The sequence below is a fragment of the Patagioenas fasciata genome, chromosome 3 (assembly GCF_037038585.1).
Source record: "Patagioenas fasciata isolate bPatFas1 chromosome 3, bPatFas1.hap1, whole genome shotgun sequence".
NCBI classification, from domain to species: domain Eukaryota; kingdom Metazoa; phylum Chordata; class Aves; order Columbiformes; family Columbidae; genus Patagioenas; species Patagioenas fasciata.
The window spans coordinates 77,525,092-77,544,856 of NC_092522.1; the positions used below are offsets into that span (position 1 = coordinate 77,525,092).

Genomic DNA, 19,765 nt, shown 5'->3' on the forward strand with positions numbered 1-19,765 from the left:
AAAAGACATGTAATATATCCAAATAACAGAGCAGATTATGAAACGATTCTTATAATGTCCCGGGGCAAAAAAAAAAAAAAAAAAGAAATATACCCTCGTTTAACTGAAAATTTCCATATGAAATACAAGAGAGCCTAGATACATTAGATTATAAATGATTGTCACAGGAGGATTTAAGCACATAATCGCCTCCTTCAATTTTATTTCAGTGGGGAAAAGAGCCTGCTGCAGGCGCTGCCCGACGGGCAAGACAGGGACCCATCTCCCGAAGGGAAGCGTCCGAGGCCCTCGGGCTGTGTGAGAAATCGAAAGCCCTGAAGCTGTACCACGGGAATTTATTATCTGTCCTGCCCGCTGCCGCCGAGCCGAGCCCGCCCGGCTCCCGCTGCGCTCCTGCAGAAGCGGCCGCTGGGGCTGGAGGTGCCGCCCGTCCCGCCGGGCATCGATTGGGCAGCGCCCCGCCCGCTGAGGGGCCGGTGGGCGGGGCGGGGCGCGATGTCCCGCTGGGGGCGGGCGGCGGGGTCGGAACGGTGCCTCTTCTCCGCACCTCCCGGACAGCGAGACCCAGCCTCTCGGCTTGCTGCCGTCCCGCCATGGCTCCCAGCTCCGAGCGACTCTTCGACTCCCTGGGACACTTCGGCAGGTACCGGGGACTCGCTCTCACGGGCGGACAGGCACGAGGCCTGTCACACGTCCCCCAGCAGGGACTGACGGACACCCACATAGGCAGGGTGTCAGAGCTACCTACGCCCACAGGGACCAACAGGCACACGGGGGCTGACACGGGGAGACATCACTGCATCGCTTGTGCTGACAGCGTTGCGTGTAGTGCTGGGGGGTTCGCACACACAGACTGACACACGGATACACACACTCTGACACATGCACTGCACACATGCGCTCACATGCACTGCACCCCTGCGCTCACACGCACTGCACCCCGCTGTATAAACTCACAGTGCACAGACAGGCACTGACACGTGTTTGCACCACTCTGCACACTCCTGTAATATAGTTTTCCATGCACATGCTACGATGCAGGTGTACGCTCACACACACCATGCACACACACCTGTATATATGCCACATTCACATATGCAGACACAACCTATTCACATGTAGGCTCACACACCTGTAGGCACCATGTGCATTCATTACACTACGTGCACATGCTTGGCCACTTAACAGTCACACATTTCTTAGACATGCGAGTGTGCCCACACACGCATACACACATGTGCAACACAGAAGTACACAGATGTACACAGACACGGAGCCCTGGAGCAGTCTGGGCACTCCAGGGACGATAGGAGAGTACAAGCAGTACCTATAGGAGGGTTGCATGACACACAGATGGGCTGTTTCTGCATAGGAACACAGACTTCTCATGTGCGATAGATGGCATGTTTTTACTGAGGCTTGTTGCGTGAGATACATGGTCATGGAGGGAGTACATCTATATGTATTTATCAACAAATTATTATCTTTACAGTAAGCGGTGTGATGCATTGTGACAAGTTTTCTTCGATGTGTTTCGCGGCTATGATGTGCGTGTGTAGAGGTCCGAGTGGGTTGGATGGGATACACAGATGAGCAGCGGGGGGTGTGTATACTTCTGTAGCTGTTGGTGCAGGGCTGGTGTGTGAGACTGCTAATAGCAGGTAGTGGAGAAGAAACGATTGGCAAGGAAATGAAATTGTAGAGGATATTAATTGTAAGACTAAGAGACCCATCCTCACAGCAGATTCTGTCGTGTACTTCCACAACGCACTTATCAGCATGGATTTTGCAGGTGCATACTCCTCAGAGCTGATGTCTGGAACAGACCCATGTGTCACAAGCTGGCTACAAGTTCAAGCTGTTGCATTGCAGTGTTGTGCTTTCTAGCTCGATCACTGCAGACTAGCCTAACCCACTATGTTGATCTCTTTTCTCTATCTGGGGCAGGCAGAAGCAGCATTTTTAACAAAGTCTTGGAGCTCCTTTTAATGGGAGAAGTGCATACCTGAGATCTACAGCAGAACAGGCTCTTAATATCATGTGTGAGCAGTAGTGGTGGGTATCCATAACCTCGGCAGATGGTTAGGATGGAAAGACTTTCTCTTTGCTTAACTGGGACTTATGCTTAAAATATGTGTTTGGCCAATTTGTGACTTACATGCACATCTATCTGAATAATATCTCATTCATTATCTGTTCTGGGTCAGCAGCAAAAATACCTTGTTCTTTGTGGATCAGGAGAGATATCCTAGCAATATGTTTATTTTGTTGCTACTCTTCCATCTTGCTTGCTCTTTGTGGAAAGCAGGCACTTGACACTGAATGCTGAAATAGCACAAAAGTAGTTATTCTTAACTACTGAAATAATTTTCCTGTTTGAGAATATTTAACAATACTTGAGATAAAGTTTTAACAACTACTTCTTGCAGTTAAAGGGAGAACAGTTCTACAGTGATAACCTCATATTTAGGGGCCAGATTATTTGAGATGCACTTCAACAGGGGTTGCTTTATGTTTAGGACCTTTGAGATGAACTGCAATCTACCAAAATTTACATAGTCATGTTAGACTCAAAGCAGTTCAAGATTTCAAAGACCATGAAGCTATAAGTAAGTGTAATAGTAGCTCATGGAAGAGGCACCTATTAAAAAAATTGTTGTAAAAACCTCTTTGAAACTTCTAGAGAAATAATTATGCTTTGTATAAAAAGTTGTTCTTAACTGTAACTAGGAAGTCAGTTCTGATTATTTTGTATTTATACATCATCATGACACTGACAGATAATCAATTATTTCTTCAGTCTCACTTCTGTGCCTGGCAAAATTATGGAAAAGATTATTCTGGGAGTTACTGAAAAACATCTGAATGACAATGCAGTCATTGGTCCCAGCCAGCATGGATTAGTAAGAGGAAAGTCCTGCTTAACAAACTTAATTTCTTTCGATAACAAGGTTACTCAGCTAGCTGACCAAGGGAAGCCTGTCAATGTGATCTTTTCAGATTTCACCAAAGCCTTGATACTGTCTCTCACAGTCTCTTCCTGGACAACATGTCCAGCACACAGCTGGATAAACACACAATGCAGCGGGTGAGCAACTGGCTGACGGGCCGGGCTCAAAGGGTTCTAGTAAATGGGGTTATGTCAGGCTGGTGACCAGTCACTGGTGGGGTTTCGCAGCGATCCATCTTAGGGCCAGCACTCTTCAATGTCTTCGTAAGTGACTTGGACACAGGACTTGAGGGAATACTAAGTAAGTTTGCCAATGACACAAAATTTGGAGTAGCTGTTGACACTCAAGGACAGAGAGGTCCTGCAGATGGGTCTGGACAAACTGGAGTACTGAACTGTGGCAGGATGCAAACCTCCCTCACTCCCCCTCCCTCCTTCAGTATGGAAGGAGTAGGCACATCTCCCTCTCTCTCTGCTGTTTGAGGTTAACAGCTTCTTTTGTTTGGCCACAGGGTGACTACGAGCACGTGTATAAATTATTTCCTCACACAATCGTAAGTGTATTTTCCTCTTGTGCTTCTACATAAGCACGTGTAATATTCCGTGCACATTTGCATGCGTATTAACCCTCGCAGGATTGCAAGTATATCATAAATTTACCCTCGCAGAATCGCGAGTGTACACTTCCCGTACTCACTACGAGTACGTGTATCTCTTTAAAAATAATCCCGCACCGTGTTTAGGCAAGTGTGTACTCCTCTGGGACTCAGGGACGGCTCCAGCATTGTTTTGGGTGAAGCCACATGCATGCACTCTGTGGACCGCCTGTTGTATTAGTTGCTGCCCCTTAATAATTTTCCTCAACTGATATCCAAACTTGTATTTAAGTCACTTTTGAAGTGCTAAAACCCTGTTTAATAAAAGTTGTTTTGGACCTTGTTGTCCCTTGAACTAACCTCGGGGTGCCTCCGTGACATTTTTTGGTGTAGTCGAGCAAAGACCAACCGCATAAAGTTCAACAAGGGCAAGTGCTGGATTTTACACCTGGGACACGGCAACCCTGGCTATATATACAGACTGGGGAACAGAATGCTGGAAAGCACCTCCATGGACACAGATCTGGGGGTTCTGGACGATGGCGAGTTGAACATGAGCCAACAGTGTCCCTGGCAGCCAAGAGGGCCACTCGTGTCCTGGGTGCATCCAGCACAGCATTGCCAGCCGGGCGAGGGAGGTGACTGTCCCGCTCTGCTCTGCACTGGTGCGGCCTCACCTGGAGCACTGTGTGCAGTTCTGGGCGCCACAGATATTAAGCTGCTGGAGAGTGTCCAGAAGAGGTTCACAAAGTTGGTGAAGGGTTTGGAGGGGAAGCCGTATGAGGAGCAGTTAAAGTCACTTGGTGCTTTCACCCTGGAGGAGACTGAGGGGCGACACCATGGTGGCTACAGCTTCCTCACAAGGGCAGGAGGAGGCCAGGCGCCGAACTCTTTAGTTACCAATGACAGAACCCAAGGGAACAGCAGGAAGATGTGCTGGGGAGGTTTAGATTGGACGTTAGGAAAAGGTTCTTCACCCAGAGGGTGGTGGAGCCCTGGAACAGGCTCCCCAGGGAAGCAGTCATGGCTCCAAGCCTGACAGTGTTCAAGAAGAGACTGGACAAGGCCCTCAGACACATGGTGTGAACTGTGGGGTTGTCATATGCAGGGACAGGAGTTGGACTCGATGACCCTTGTGAGTCCCTTCCAACTCAGGATTTTCTACGATGCTACAATTCAGTTCAGGCAATTCTTATAAGGCACATATAACCTATGCACTACATACAGATTCTGTAGATTCGCCACAGTCAGATTCTGAGCAATCCAAGCATGACTGTTAGTATTTTGAGACTGTTTTTGTTTTCTTAAAGTCTGACATATGCAGTAAAGAATGGCCAGCTGTTAATATGCATATAAATATGTATGGAGAGAGTATGGATGCATTATATATATATAACATATATAGCTCTATATAAAATCTATTCATATACTATAATATATAAATCTTTCTCTTTGATTAAGGTTATGAATTTTGCAGAACTGACATTCACATGGATGCCGACAATATGTTGCTTTCCATGTGGACTTTCCTTCAGAAGTCCCAGTGATGTTATAATTCTTACTAGGGTCTTGAGACATGGATGAACAACTATAAAAATGTAACAGCTTCTGTCTCCTTTGTCATTAAAGGCAGACTTTGAATTTGGGCATGGGTAGAATCTGTGCCCCGTAAATTCAATAAGGTTGTTTTAAACATCGTTCTTGAGTCTGTCTCTGGAGCATGAGTTCACTGCTTGCTATTGAAGAGGTGAATAAAACAAAAAATCTCGTTTGTCTCAAAAAACCTTCCCTCTAATGAGTTGCCAGGCCTCAAAGCTCCTAATTTACCAACATCGAACTGCACCTTTCACAGGTACAGCTGTTCCTGCAAGGCTGTGCCTATGGGCTCTCCCTCACTGCTCCTGCCCCTTCCCCAGTCCCTTTCTGCCTCACCATTCCAACTGCAAAAACCTGCCCAGAGGCCTGTCAGATAAAGAGGATATAGTCACCCAGTTGTGGTCACTGGTAGCCCCTGTACTGGGAAAGGGGAGACATAACTGATGGGTGTAAGGTTGGTGGCAGAGTGTGTGCATATATCCTGATGAGGAGATGTGCCTTAGGCCCTGCCAGGCTGGCTCACACTGCCCACGCATCTAGATCTCAGGTAAACTAAAGATCTTTTGATAACTTTAGTGATTTCAATCTACCAGCAGGACACAGAACTTGCTTATCAGGTTGCTGGTGGGAAATAGTCTATGTGTTTTTCAGCTCTGATCTATACTATGACAGAGTGCTGGAGATGTGATCTAATCAGCAATAGCTGTCTAGAGACAAATCTGGTAAGGTATCTCTTAAGTGTGGATGAGAATAAGGTTTTGATTTCCCAGCTGGAATGTATGGTAGCTATACGATGCAGTTTACATGTTATGTAGAGTTTTCCCTGTCATATACAGTTTTCAAATCTTGGCTTATACTTTAGCTAAAAGCAGGTGGTGAAAATCATCAGAGAGAGAGGGAAAGAGTGGGTGTCACAGGCACTATTTCCAGGTTTTGTAATGAAGTATTTCCAGAATCTTTTAAAAGATTGTCCTTTAAAGTATTCTGTCTCTTACAAAATTGAGAGAGTTATCCAGATTTCCAAATGTTGGTTTTATAAATAATGTATTTTACTACCAGTTAGGCTATTTAACAAATTACCAATAACTGCCCTTTATTGAAATGTTTGTGTGTTTATCCAGTTTTTAACATCTTTACATTGTTGCCTTATATGAACCTGTTGCCTGGTCAGTGGAGTTGCTACAATTTGTAGTTTAGAAGCAATAAATACAAGGATTAGCACTGTCTGCTAGTAGGAGCAGAGAAGCAAGACAGGCTGCCTGTTTGGATAGGGTGTGCACCTGTTGCAGCCAAAGATGGAGTTCAGCAGAGATTACTACACTTATCAACCGCTTCAATATTTTCTGTTAATTTCATTGGAGCTTTTCTAGTGTTCATGAATAGATCAGAGACTACACTTGGCTCATAAAAAAGTGGCTTGACTTTTGTTGAGATTCTTTGGATTCTGCAATGCAGACCCTGCTGGTCAGCACTAACATAATTTCTCTTCTCCCTACTTTGTAGGGCTCTTGGTTTACTTCTAAATTCTTACGCCAAACGTTCTATCTTCTTTTCACATCTCAGAACTTTTCCAGGCTCCTATTTTCATGCTGATGCCCTTATCCTCTCTCTTGTTTCATAGCTCACAGCTCTTGTTGTGATCACATTACGTCTTCGGCAAATTGTGCTGTGTACATGATACTTCAATGAATTCTAGGGTTTGTATCAAATAGCAGAGAGTCCCAAGTATCTCAAAGAACATGTTCACTGTTTCTTTTCACAAAAAGAAAATCAGAATACTTTCAAGCAATGATTTTTCGAACTCAAATATTTTACAGGTGTCTTGAGAAGTTCTTCCCCAAGAAAAATACATTTTTCAAGCAGAGAAGTGCACTTGCTTGACATGCAAATAAATTGGTTTAGTTAGTATGGAGAAACAGACAATCATATTCAACATTTGAACAGATTATTAGCTTTAACTTATAAAATGGAAACATTACACGCTTCATCTGAAATAGTAATACATTTAGTGTTTAGTACATCCTACACAAAATTATATCTTTTTAAACAATGTAACATGAATTTCTGTTTAAGCTTTGAGTAGTTTCAGAAGATGAAAAAAATGCTATGGTCTAGAGGTTGTTTTCAAAAGAACCTCTTTTCCCCAGACACTGGCTACTTTATACAGTGGAAAAGTTTATCACAACATATCTGTCATTCAGTTTTCAAAATGTATCAGTGGACAGCTGTTTGTGTTTACTGGAATGTGCCAGACAGAAGAATCTCATTTCTAAGTCCTCCTTTGGCTCCTAGTCAGGGGTGGTGTTTGACAGAAACGCTTGGTAAATGTTCTTCAGCTTTATAACTGTGCTGTATTATGACATTTGAATCAGCCTGTGCTGATCTCAAACGTTCATAGGACAAAAAAAGTAGACTTGCCTGCATTTCATTTTTTTTTTTTCCTTTTTTTGGGGGGATGAGAGCGTGAGGGTCCAGATATTTTGCAAATAGTATTTGACCCGTTGGTTGAATAGCATCATAATAGCCTTGGAGAAGTGAGACAAGCCATGTGTTTCCACAGAACGGACTCTACCAGCTTAAACAAAGACCTTATTATCTATGCCTGACTAGGCAAAAGCAGAAATACTCTCAAGACTCAGAACTGAAGTTGGACACTGGCAAGTGCTCCTGGATAATGGTGAGAACACAGTAGCAGCCCAGTCTGCAAGAGGTCCTAACAGTATTTGCTGGGATCCAGGTCATACTGGAGGCAGTCTAGCACAGGATCTGCATAGACAAAAGTGTATTGCATCAGAATGTGCTGGCAACCTCCCCCTGCCTGTTTCTGGATTGAAAAAGTAGATAGATTATAATAATAGAAGTAGATTAAAACGTAGAATACAACAATAGGAAAAGAAGCAAATAAAATCAGGGTGAAAATGCATTTGTCTATAGTATTATCCATTGCTTCTCTTAAGGCTAAAATCTGCAATACAAGCAACACTCAGACTTTAAGCTAGTAAATCAATTACAATTTGTAAACCAGCTGCTGAGATTTAAACTGAACTTCTGAAATGCTGGCAATCCCCCAGGGTGGCTTCTAGACAGAGTCATAGCATGACATAGTTATGGCAGCATCAGGCAATTATTACACACAGGGAGTTAATGACCCACTGCTTCATGCCCAAAATACTATGGTATGAATGAAAATGAAATATATAAGGCACTGCATAGTGTGTTTCCTGCAATATGGTGCCTGGGACTGGAATATCACTCCTATAAAAGCTCTGTCAATAATTTTCTTATAATAGTCGTGATTTTCAGCAGTGTTATGATATCTCAGAGTTGGAAGGAGATGTTTTATAAAGGGCCTCAGAAGTCTTCAGCACATGCTGTGAAATTTTCTGTGCTACCATATTGCTATGCACAGCAAGAATGAAACTGAGATATGTGCACAGCTGACATTTTATTTGAGATAGCTTGAGGCATGAAGCTATAGCAGCTGAGTAAGAATATGAGATGCTCAGCTTCTCAGAAATACATAAAAAATAACAGGACAGAAAATATCAACTGAGGTAGTTATGTCTCAGTTGCAAGGTCAAGACTGGTAAAAGTGTGATGACAAACTATACAAGACACAGATTTATAGGTACTATTAATGATGGTTGATCTGTCAGATTGTCCATATACCTGGAGAGAAATCTCAGCTGTCTTTGAAAAATACTGAAATTACCTAAAGAGCTAATGTGTATGTTATTATCATACATTGACAGCCAAACAATTACACTCACCTCACTCGGAGCAGATGTTCTCTGAAAATCACATGCAACGAAAATGTGGTTTGAGGAAACTAGAAGCACCATCCATTGGATCACAGACTAAACCCTTTCCTCAAGAAAATATTTTCATTCAGAAGTAAAGTTGGATTTTCTCTTCCTATTATTTGGAGGCATTACTGTTAGGCAGCAGCATCAGAAGTGCACCTCTGGCAGCAGTTTTGAGGCAGGAATAGAGGCCAAGGCCTGGAGAATAGACAGAAAATGCTGATAAGGCAGTGGAAAGTAGAAAACAAGTGCCAAAGAAGTGCTTCAAAGAACTGGGAATAATTTGCCACTCTATTAAGAGCAGTCAGCACCATGTATTGCATGGAGCTGAGTGCCATTTAAATGTCTTGTATCCATGATGGCCTGTACTTTTCCAGCCATGTTGCAAGGTCCTTCTCCCCTCTAAGTTGTGAGAGAAATCTGCCAGGATTTCGGTTCCTACTTGATCCATCTCTATAAAGCCTATGGTGGCTGCGTGGGGAAATCAGTTGTCCAAATCAAGGCACTAGTGAGCTCAGCTCACTGATTTTACAGGCCAGACGTCTGGCCTTGATCACCTCGTCAAGGGGGAGAATTAGACCTTTTAAGGGCAGTATTCATCCACCTTATTGCCATTAAGTTGTTTAGGAGAAGATGAATATTGCACCTAGATTAGTCTGTGCTTCCCCATTGCGTGAAAAAGGTATCTAGAGAAGTAGTATAGATGTATATGCATTGCATACTGTATGTGGTATATTGCTTCCAAGTGTATGATATTCATTCTTTACTTTCAGCCTCAATTAACTAATGAAGGCTTACCAAGAAGGTTGGGATGTGGGAAATGCTTCTGGCATGACACTTTCTGTGTCACAGCATCAGCCAGCATCTTTCTCTGAAGATGTTGTGAAGCAGATACCAAGAGCCTTGCATTGCTCTGCTGTATGTCAGATGTCAGAAAAACCATCACGTATGCAACAATACTAATGTTACAATGCTTGCTACGTTATTGGTTTTCCATCCGCAATCCTTGTTCTCTATTCTTTGAATACAGGTAATTCCAGGAAAAATTGATTTAGGCCAACTGTTGAAACGAGAGCATTAAGATCAGAGAAATAAGAGATCAAGCCTGCTCTGAAAACACAGAAATCCCAAAGGTACGGAAAGTGAGGGAATAAAACCTGCAACTGACTTTCTGAGAGGAAAAAGGAAGATCAATGTAGTCATTTAGAACTTACAAAGGAGGCAGAATGATTTTTTTTTTAGCCTTTAAATTGCAGGCATAGATCTTTATGTTCTTTATGAAAAAATAGAAAATAAGACTAATCATATTCATTTAGCTCTTGTTATTAAATAAATATTAGTATATCTGTGATGTAACATTTTGTTTGTTGGATGTCTGACTAATGCTAGAGAGAAAGTCAAATACAAAAGGTGAAAAATAAACAATAATAAATAATCAATTTCAAAAGCATTATCTGACACAAAACCACTGGATTTATGGTGAAATTATACTGATGAGACCACATTTCATTTAAATAACTTATATTCATGGCTCATATTCCAGAACAAATTATTGGTTGGATTTTTTTCTGCATCTTCGGAATTGGTTTAGGTCAGCAGTGCTGGCCAATACCATAAAGTTGTTACAACTCCACCCTTCTGAGAGGGAGAATTTCTGTTAGTCCCAGGGTCAGAGCAACTGGGACCTCATCTCATTTACACTTGTATTTTAGGCTCTTTGGAGAACTGTCATCTTTTATAGATAAGTGTAGCTGAGCTCAGTTCTGTCTCATTTATCCATTGAGAAGAGAGGGGGCAGTTGGTAGAAAAATACATTTATGCAGAAGAATCCTAGTAGGTTTGAGCAGAATCCATCTTCTTTATTGGATTATTGTGGAGAACAAGGGCCATATATTGCTTCTAAATATTTATATAAGGTCAGAAAATGGCATTATTCCAGATTCCTTCCCTTGTATGAGCCACTATGACAGAAAGATTCAAGGAAAGAATCTGACAGCAGTGTGGAAGTATAAGCAGGTAAAAGAGCATTACAGAATATATTTAATAAGAGGTCAAAGTGCATTCTTAGCCTTGGAAACAGTTAAATCTGTAATTTGCATTTATTTGTTTTTAATGTAAATGACTTCCAATTTTAACAGTTTCAAGAAGAAAGGAAGTAGAATCATCTTCCTTCAATGACAGGAAATGAAAAGGTTCCCTGCTTTCTATTAAAAAATCAAGAACGATATAGAATAACTCAGTCTGTTGGTCATGGAAGAGATAAATGACCAATAAAAGTAATGGAAAATATTTTTTATTTGAGGAGATCAATAATGTTGTTGCAATTTTGACTTATCTCTTTAGAGAGGCTGTAGAAAAGTTCTTTGTCTAATTAAAATCGAAGGCAGCATGTCAAATATCCAAGATCTATTACATCAACTTTTTGGCATTTCATACTATTTTATGTACTCTGCAATGTGTAAATCTCTCAGAGGAGAGAAAACAGAAGTATTTTTCTTGTCCACTGAAGGTATAGGCTAGCCAACCCAATATCCGGGGAAGAAGAATATCCATACTATCCATGGCCACTATGTTTAAACTACTTATGCAGATTTCTTACTTGTTTTACCTTTTCCCATGAGAACTTTCAAAACCTATAAGAACTTGTTTTTTACAACCATCTTCCAAGCAGGAGGAATGAATTTATGTAGAATTCAGACTGAAAATGAAATGTCTGCATCCAAATGATCTTAGGTGTTAATATGAGTAGAAACAAACAAACAAAAAAAGAGTTCTTAAAACACATAATTTAATTAGGACAACAGTAAGCTTTAATTATTTTCCGGAATAGTCTATGAAGAACAGGTTGCTAGTTGCTTCAGAATGGACAGTTTTCAGTATTGTGAAGTAGGCGTTCAATCCACGTTATTTGTGCCTTCAGCTATTTCAGGTTCGAAGTTTTGAAACAGAAATTTGTAAGTAGAATAACAATGAAGTAAGCACAAAGTTCATATTAAAAACAATGAGTTTTATTTCAGAATTATAGACAGAAAAAAAAATTAGATAAAAGAAATGTAAACTTCCATAGTTTGAACAGAGTTACTGCAATGTGTCAGAAAATATCTGATCTGCTAAACGGATAAGGAAGAGCGAAACACCACAGTTTATATATGAAGTACTACCTATGTAGATGGAATCTCAATAAAAACATTTGCATTCTATTACACACTTTACAGGATGTGATGTGAAATGATTTGCTTACATAAGCTGATGAAAACGCTACAGCGTGGAAGGGAATTAAATACCTAATTTGGTTTTGTCTCCCCAAAAAGAGGGTGACCAAAAGAAAAGTGTTGCCAAAGACACTGCAACTGAGTTTTCTCTGTAAAAAGTAATGTTAGTAATATATAATGCAGACAGAGTACATGCTAATTTTCTAAATGGTAGGTGTTCATTAAAAAGCTGTTCCTAGGATGGAAGCATAGAAGTACAGAGCTGGAAGTGTTACTACTGGTAAGTGCAACCACTTTGCTGTGTTTAGCACTGATGAAAATAATTCCACAACAAACATAAATAAATTTGAAACAGCATGGGCATGTTATTTTTAAGTAAATCACCCAGTATATGCCCTTGACATATGTAAAGCAGGATGGACAAGTGGATAATTGCACTGAAATAACCCGACTCCAGCTCTGCCTCTGAAAGGTGTTGGAATCACTGTTGCAGTTGCCGTCCCCTCCTGTTTGCCTGGCCTGTTCCCACCAGGATTGCTGCTCCACTGGTGACTGCTGGAGCCCCATGTGAAGCTGGGACCTCAGGCTCGAGGATTGCTTTACTGGTGCTTGTGTGGGTGCAAATCTACCAAAATTATAAACATTCATTACATACTGATTTTGATAATCAAAAAGAAGGCTAACCTGAAGAAGGTTAGAAATTGATGTGCACCATTTAGTATTTGACTATTGTTTTCAGTGATAGCTTTAAATTTCTGCTTTTTTTCCTCCCTTTTATTGATTTATTTCTACTAGTTATAAAGTAGATACTATAAATATGTTAAGGAGAAAAAACTGTAGTTTCTCCTCAGAGCAAGCAAGCAAGATCTTTGGTTGGCAGTTGTTGCACAAGACAGGTCTTGTAGGTCTCTCTCATCGCTAGATAATCCGTCTGTGGATGGATCCCTCCATGGCAGGTTACATAGCATGTATCTTCCTTTCACCTAAGGAGCCTACAGCATGGTGCAAGAGCTGTGCTAATCTTTGATGTTGCCAAACCGTTCCAACTCCATTGCTGACTTCTTCAGAATCCCTTGCAGTTTAAGCATGCAGGACAGCTAGTGGATCTAGTTCTAGCAATTAAACAGTTACCGCTCCCAGTGATGTGTTCTCCCTCAATCAGAAGTTACTTACACTGTAAAGAGAGGAACATGTGTGTGTATTCTGGGTGCTTGAGTGCAAATCCAGAGCCTTTGTGCCTGGTTCAGTTCAGTTGTCCCAAAAGGTGGGATCATTACCCAGCATGCAGATAGCAATTCACACACAGGGTTGAGGTATTTGCTTTATTTACAGTTCTGTGCAGAAAAGGGTGCTAGGCGATCTTTCACAAAGCTAGTACACCAGAAGCAGGCTGTTATTATACATATTTATACATTTAAACTTTTAACCACTCCTAACATATTATACATATTTATGTGTACTCAAAGTTCGTTGGTCTAAACTTTGCTCACTTCGATTTGAAGGTACAGTCTGCTTTTATTCTTCTATGCATGCTCAGTGAATAGTGGGCTTTTCTGAGTAGGGGGCATTTTTTGAGTCAGAGGTCACAATCTTCCCCTGCCACCTTTACCTTTCCCCTCATTCCTATACCCTTTGTTTTTGCCTTGGCAATCATCTGTCCTTTGGCCACCAGAGCTTTGAATTCCTCATTTATCTTCCTTTTTATCCTTCAGGGGAGAGTTAAATTTCAACCGAAGGTTCAATCAAGCAAGCATCTCCACATAATACTAATCCTAAGATCTAGGCAATAAATTATTACATTTACAGTCATATAGTAGCAAAAGCGATTCACATTACTTATTCAAATATATAAAAATTCAAAAACTGAGACATCAGTTCCACTGTCAGTTGGAGCAGGAGATTGGGCGTTGCACTGAAGTGGCTTAGGTGTGATCACACCATCCTTCTGGCTGGCTCTCCCCTGGGTGCAGTAACCCTCGGCAGCAAGAAACATTGGGGCATCCTGAACGGCATCTGCTCTTTCTTCTGCACATGTCTGTCCATAGATGAAAGCTATGCTTACTAAACTGTTGAAACCCAGCAAAATTTATCAACTGGATTATTTTGTCACAAGTGAGAACAGAAATCTAATGTGTATTATTTAGACAGTAAAAACCAAAGAACTGTTGCATTAATTGGAAAAAAAAAAATTAAAAAGTATGGCCCTTAATTCTGTAGCCCTAATTCTAGATTTTTACACTGGTGCAACTTTCTACATCTATGTTTAAACTGGATATCCAACACAGTATCTTCTTCCTCTGAAAACAAATTCTGGAAATAACCATTTGGTGATGTGGGCTGACTCCATGTCTGTGTAGTTTAAACTGCCCTTAGGAGGGACTGAAATTTAAAAAGTAAATGTGTAAGTGCATCACAGCTTTTTGGTTCAGAGTGGAAAGAATGCTGAATGGCTTCTCCCACATTAAAAAAAACAAAACCAACAAAACACACAGGATGGAATACAGGGGTAAAAGTGGTTATTAAACACAAATTCTTTCAGAAATAGTAACTATCTGGAAACTTATTTCCACTGAAGCCATCCTGTTGAATGCACACTGCACAACAGAAACATACTGTGCCTTCTGACTAAGCAATTTGCTAACAAGGTGAAGGGAAAAACAGTAAAAATAGTGGTAAAAACTATAGAATAGTACAAATATTTTGCTAATCACAGAACAGCCTTTTGACTCTATCCTACACTAAAAGGATTTTTAAATTTTTGTATTAGCTTTTTAGGAGTATCTAGAAATTCTTCCTCTCTTCTCAGACAGGGAAACAAATATTATCAGAAATACATTTTATTTAACATAGTTAGTTTCTAAAACCATATTTTGTCCCGGCTATACGTTGCAACAACTGACAATGGTAAAAGTACTCTGAGGTTGGGGACTTATTCTCTAACATATATGCAGCAACGTCCACTTTAGGTATTTTTGCATGCCGGATGTACCACCTTTCAAATAGACTGATATAGATTGTTTGCACAGGTGCAATACTAATCGGATCAAGCAACTGATCTGGCTTGTTTTATTGATTATTTTTTAGTCATCATCTATTTTGACTGTTTTTTTCAAGTCAGATCAGTTTCCCAGATAAATTTCACAGCTGGTCCACATTAAAAGTACCACCAAAACTGGGTAGAATGCAAGGGATGAATAAAGAGAGAAAGGAGAAGGGAGGAAATATCTTACAGTGCCAGTGCCAGAGAATATGTTGTGTCATGAGACTACAGCCAGAGCAACAGTGGTCTGAGATCTAGTTCATTATTTTTATGGAAGAATACGTCTTCAGTTCAGTTACTGACGTGATGATATTACCAGTTGCTTTTCTTTCTGGTGAGATCTTAAAATGTGTGCAGAAGAATCAGAAAATGGAAGTATTTTTTACTGTAAGCTGTAAACTGAAAAAAAGAATAACTGGGCAGAAATTTCACCAAAATATTTGAAGAAAGAGAGGAACATTTTCATGTTGTGTCTTGCTCACGCTTTTCCGAGGACAGTTTTATGCTCATTTGACTTCTGGCATTCATTAAGTGTCTCTATACTAGAGCAGTAACCTACAAAGTCTTCTTGACTTCTATATTTGACGCTCCTGGCAAGAGTAACAAAATGTACTTGCCAAATAATTATCTCCCGTGGCAAGTCACTGAAGAGATGGAAAAACACTGAGAGAGATTATCATACCGTTTAGGACAGTCATCTTGTCCACAGATCTTAAAAAAAAAATAAAATCTGTAAAATGAAACTACTGTTTACAACAATGTATGTTATACAATCTGATGTATGTGAAGATAACTGGCATATAAAATACCCTTGCCAATAACTGCCCTTTTTGAGATCAGTCCAGGAAAACAGATCACAGAATTTGCTTTCTTTTGGCGAATTTAAAGGGTATTTATTGCTACTGCAATGGTATTTTCTTACCATTTAGAAGCATGAGCAGCAGTCTTTTTTTACTGAGGGAAATTTAATTTTTAAAAAGGAGTTTGGTGGAGTTACTAAAGGGATTATATTACATGTTTGCCTGCAAGAGAGAGATTTAAGCTTAGTAATAAAGGAGTTTCTTATCAGTCCAGTGTTCTTAAATTAAGAATTCAGGAAAAAGGTTAATATTTACAACTGGTGGCAAGGGCAGCATAGACTTTAACCTGTGCCTCAGGGTCAGTGAAATGTATAACTTGTATAGGTTCTGCTGTGCCCCCCTGCCCAGCACAACCTGCGGCAGGGGCTGCTCCAGGGTCCCTGAGTGGGACCAGCTGGGCTCCCCCAGCACCGAGTCCTCCTGCAAAGAGGAGAAGCTGCTCAGCCCTCTCCTGAGCATAAGGCCAGAAGCAGCCCCAGGGTTTTAAGATTGAGAAAGAGGTCTGAGATAAAACTGTGCACCCAAAAGTCCAAAGGCAGGGATCCCCTGCTAGCAGTAGAGCAGGCAGCAGCTTTTTGTTCCTCCTGCGGCCCCAACCTCTGTCCCAGCAAACCTGTGTCTACCATGAGGTTGGGCCTGTGTCTACCATGAAGTTGGGCCTGTGTCTTTCTCTGTCCCTTGTCAATCTTTGGCTGTTCTGAAAAGCAAAGTTCATTGCATCTTCAGTATTCTCCCATCTCACCTATTGTCCTCCCTCCATACTTCTCATGCTTTCTCTATGTTGTCACTAATGGCCTAACTAATTCCTTGTTGGTAACTATGCAGTGTAACAAATTGCCTTACTTCTACGCAACTGGTCTTTATAGAATAGAATATCTTCCTGCCCACAGGAGATTCTCAGCAGCTAATAAGGCTGGGCTTTTCAATCTAGCATCAGTGGGGATGCTGTTACAACACTGCTGTAGTTGGTAATGATCAAAAGAGAGCTTTCAGGTTGTGTTTTTGTGTGTATGTGCTTTACATAAATATATATACAGAGAGAGACTTAGCCAGCCCATTGTGGAATTTTACTAGAGAGAGCAGTAGGTAGTTTTTACAGGCGGGGGAACAGCCCATTAGTGTGGTTGCAGGACTGTGGGATTCCTTCAGCCACTGGTACTGCCAAAATTTTTTAGCTTCAGATCACACTTTATTCCTCCCTGTTTCTGCTTCCCCTGCCTGTTTCTTGGCTTTTTTTTTTTTTTTTTTCTGCAACAACATGGCCATTTTGATGAAAAAACATGTTTTCCTGTTCTTAAATGAAGCCACAAATAGCATAAGTTATGTCTATTAACATATATCTGGCGTTCCGTTTGACTTTTTGTGTTCACTTAGCATCGATGCTGCAAATTAGGTAAGAAAAATAATGATACTACAGAGTGGGTTTTTTCATTGGAACTGAATAGGATTTTCATGACATTGAAAATGGAATAATGTTTTTACAAGAATCAGTTATATCTAGTTCTAAGTTAAACCCTTGGAAGATGGGCAAAATATGGCTCGACACAGATATTTCTTTAAAATAAGTCCTTAATTGCTTTTTATAGAGATGGAAATTGCTCTATAGTGCAGCGATTAGGGATGACGAATACTGGGACACAGACAGAGATGCATGTACAGTCAGAGATCTTGTTCAGGAGGGAGCGCAGAGCTGGACAGAGCAGAGAGCTGAGCCAGGCTGAGACCCTCTCTTTATTAACCAGTGACAATTTATAGGATTTACAGATACAGGCCTGGACTAAAATGTTACATAAGATGTTTTTCCAATAATTGTTATTAAAAACACACCACACTCATGTTATGTTTGTTTCAGTTACGTTCACACTCAATCACAGACCAGGCCCAAGGACATTCACACATCCCATGCACTTGGGGGCGGTTATCCAGCCCAAGATACCATTCTCATGAGTCTGGGCTATAACTTTTTATAATTATGAGAAACGTACTTCAAAATAATTTGTCCAAGGCCCTTTGTACATTATTATGTTAGTATTATGTCTTTGACTGTCCAAATGATCATGTTAGTATTGATCTTCCTTTATCACCCAGGTGGCTGGAACCGCACACCTTGCTTTCCCACATTTTACTTTCCAGCACTATAGGACAGAAAGGAAAAATGAGAAAAGAGTAAGGGACAATAATTTATATAGTGTTATAAAGTAACTAGAAAGGAGTAACTAATAATTCTGTACAATAAAGTGATGAAAGACAAGGAATATTTATTCAAGGTTGCACAAGAATGTTTTATAAGATGCTAGACTGGAAAAAGGGGACATCGAGATTAGATTTAATCAGAAACTTTCCAACAGAAAGATTTGACCATGGAGCAATCTGTCAAAATGGTTATTGAAGTACAATCACAAGAAATGTTCAGGAAAAGATAAGATAAAACTCCCAAGGGAGCAGTTAGTGCAGAGATTAGCTAAATGTGATCCAAATCATAGCCTTTGTGATACTCTTGGGATTTGGGTTTTTAAAAAATAATGTAGTGCATTGGTTCATGCCATCTTCTCAGTCCGTATCCTTACAAATTGTTATCTTTGTTCAAGCCTCTCCAATAAGAAAGGGCATAAATATACTTTCCTGCTCAGTCTTACTTGTTAGAAGAGAAATTATGACCTTAATATTTCTTGTACTGTGAGACCTAATTAGAAAACTCAAGATGAATGTGTGGGAATTTGAAATTATTTAATTCTTCCTCCATGTGGGAAATACCAACTGGGATATCCGACACAGTGGTTGCATAATGACATATTTTGCAAATGTTCAGGATCCTGGTTCCAGGTATGCCACTTTTTATTAGCTAGGAGAAGACGTAACTGCGCATCTTCTAGGGATTAAGTTTGCTGATTTGCTAGAGGTCTTCTAGTCCTGGTTTCAGTCATTTTGCATACTGCAACAATAGCCCAAGTTGTTGAATTCAGTCTTGCTCTGCTACTTCTAAAACAAGTTTGTGTCTTTTGATGGGACCAGTTAAAATAAAACTAGAAGAAGCAAAAAATGTTGCTGACCTTTTTTGTGTGCATGAATAGGGGGACAAAGGTTACATTTCAGAACAATGTCTTTTTTTGTGGTTCAAGATAATCCAAAAGCTTTTCAGAGCACATTTAGCCTTGCTTTGATTTATGGCTAGCTGCTTAATCCTCAAGAAGCTGTCCTCTTGAAAGGGGATTGATAGGCTTAAGGGACGCTGTAGTTATGTTCAGCTTCTCTTGACCATATCGCTTTTCCCAACAAGGTTTGTTTGGAAAGCGCAGCACAGCACCTGTGTGAGGATTGCCTTGCAGAGTCTTCAGGTGGGAAGTGGAGCCAGCTTCTGAGCTGCCACAGCGGGTTTAGCAATCCATCCCTCTCCTCAGACTGCTATGGAAAAGTCAGTAGAGCTGTCACCAAAAGAAAGTGGGATAAAAAGTGCTGCATCTGGACAGCAACAACGCCATTGGAAAGACAGGATAGACAACTGGGTTTATATTTAGCAAGGAAAGAAGCAAGCTAAAAGGCAGAGGAGAATGAGGATGGTGAACTAAGTTACGTTATACTAGAGAACTGTTTAATCAAAGGTTTATTGGACATCAAGAAAATGTATCCAGCAAATTCTATTTAAATACTTTGGTTATAGATAGTTTAGAAATTAATTAGAAATTGTGATGGTAGATGATTTGAAAGTCC

General features: G+C 40.6%; 1 protein-coding gene across 3 annotated transcripts in view; it reads left to right on the forward strand.

Annotated features, from left to right (window-relative positions):
• Nucleotides 1–502: 502 nt before the first annotated feature.
• The window catches only part of SLC22A16 (solute carrier family 22 member 16), a 39,467-nt gene continuing 20,204 nt past the window's right edge, over nt 503–19,765 (forward strand). The window contains exons 1-2 of one of the 3 annotated variants that reach the window (XM_071806643.1): nt 579–643; nt 1,948–2,055. Coding sequence is in view for 1 of the 3 variants with exons in the window: in XM_065834917.2 (XP_065690989.2) it covers nt 594–643 (50 nt within the window). In the remaining 2 variants the exon portion in view is untranslated. Of the gene's footprint in view, nt 644–1,947; nt 2,056–9,992; nt 10,079–19,765 lie in introns of those variants that run through there. The other 2 variants (XM_065834917.2, XM_065834918.2) reach the window with 2 other exon arrangements.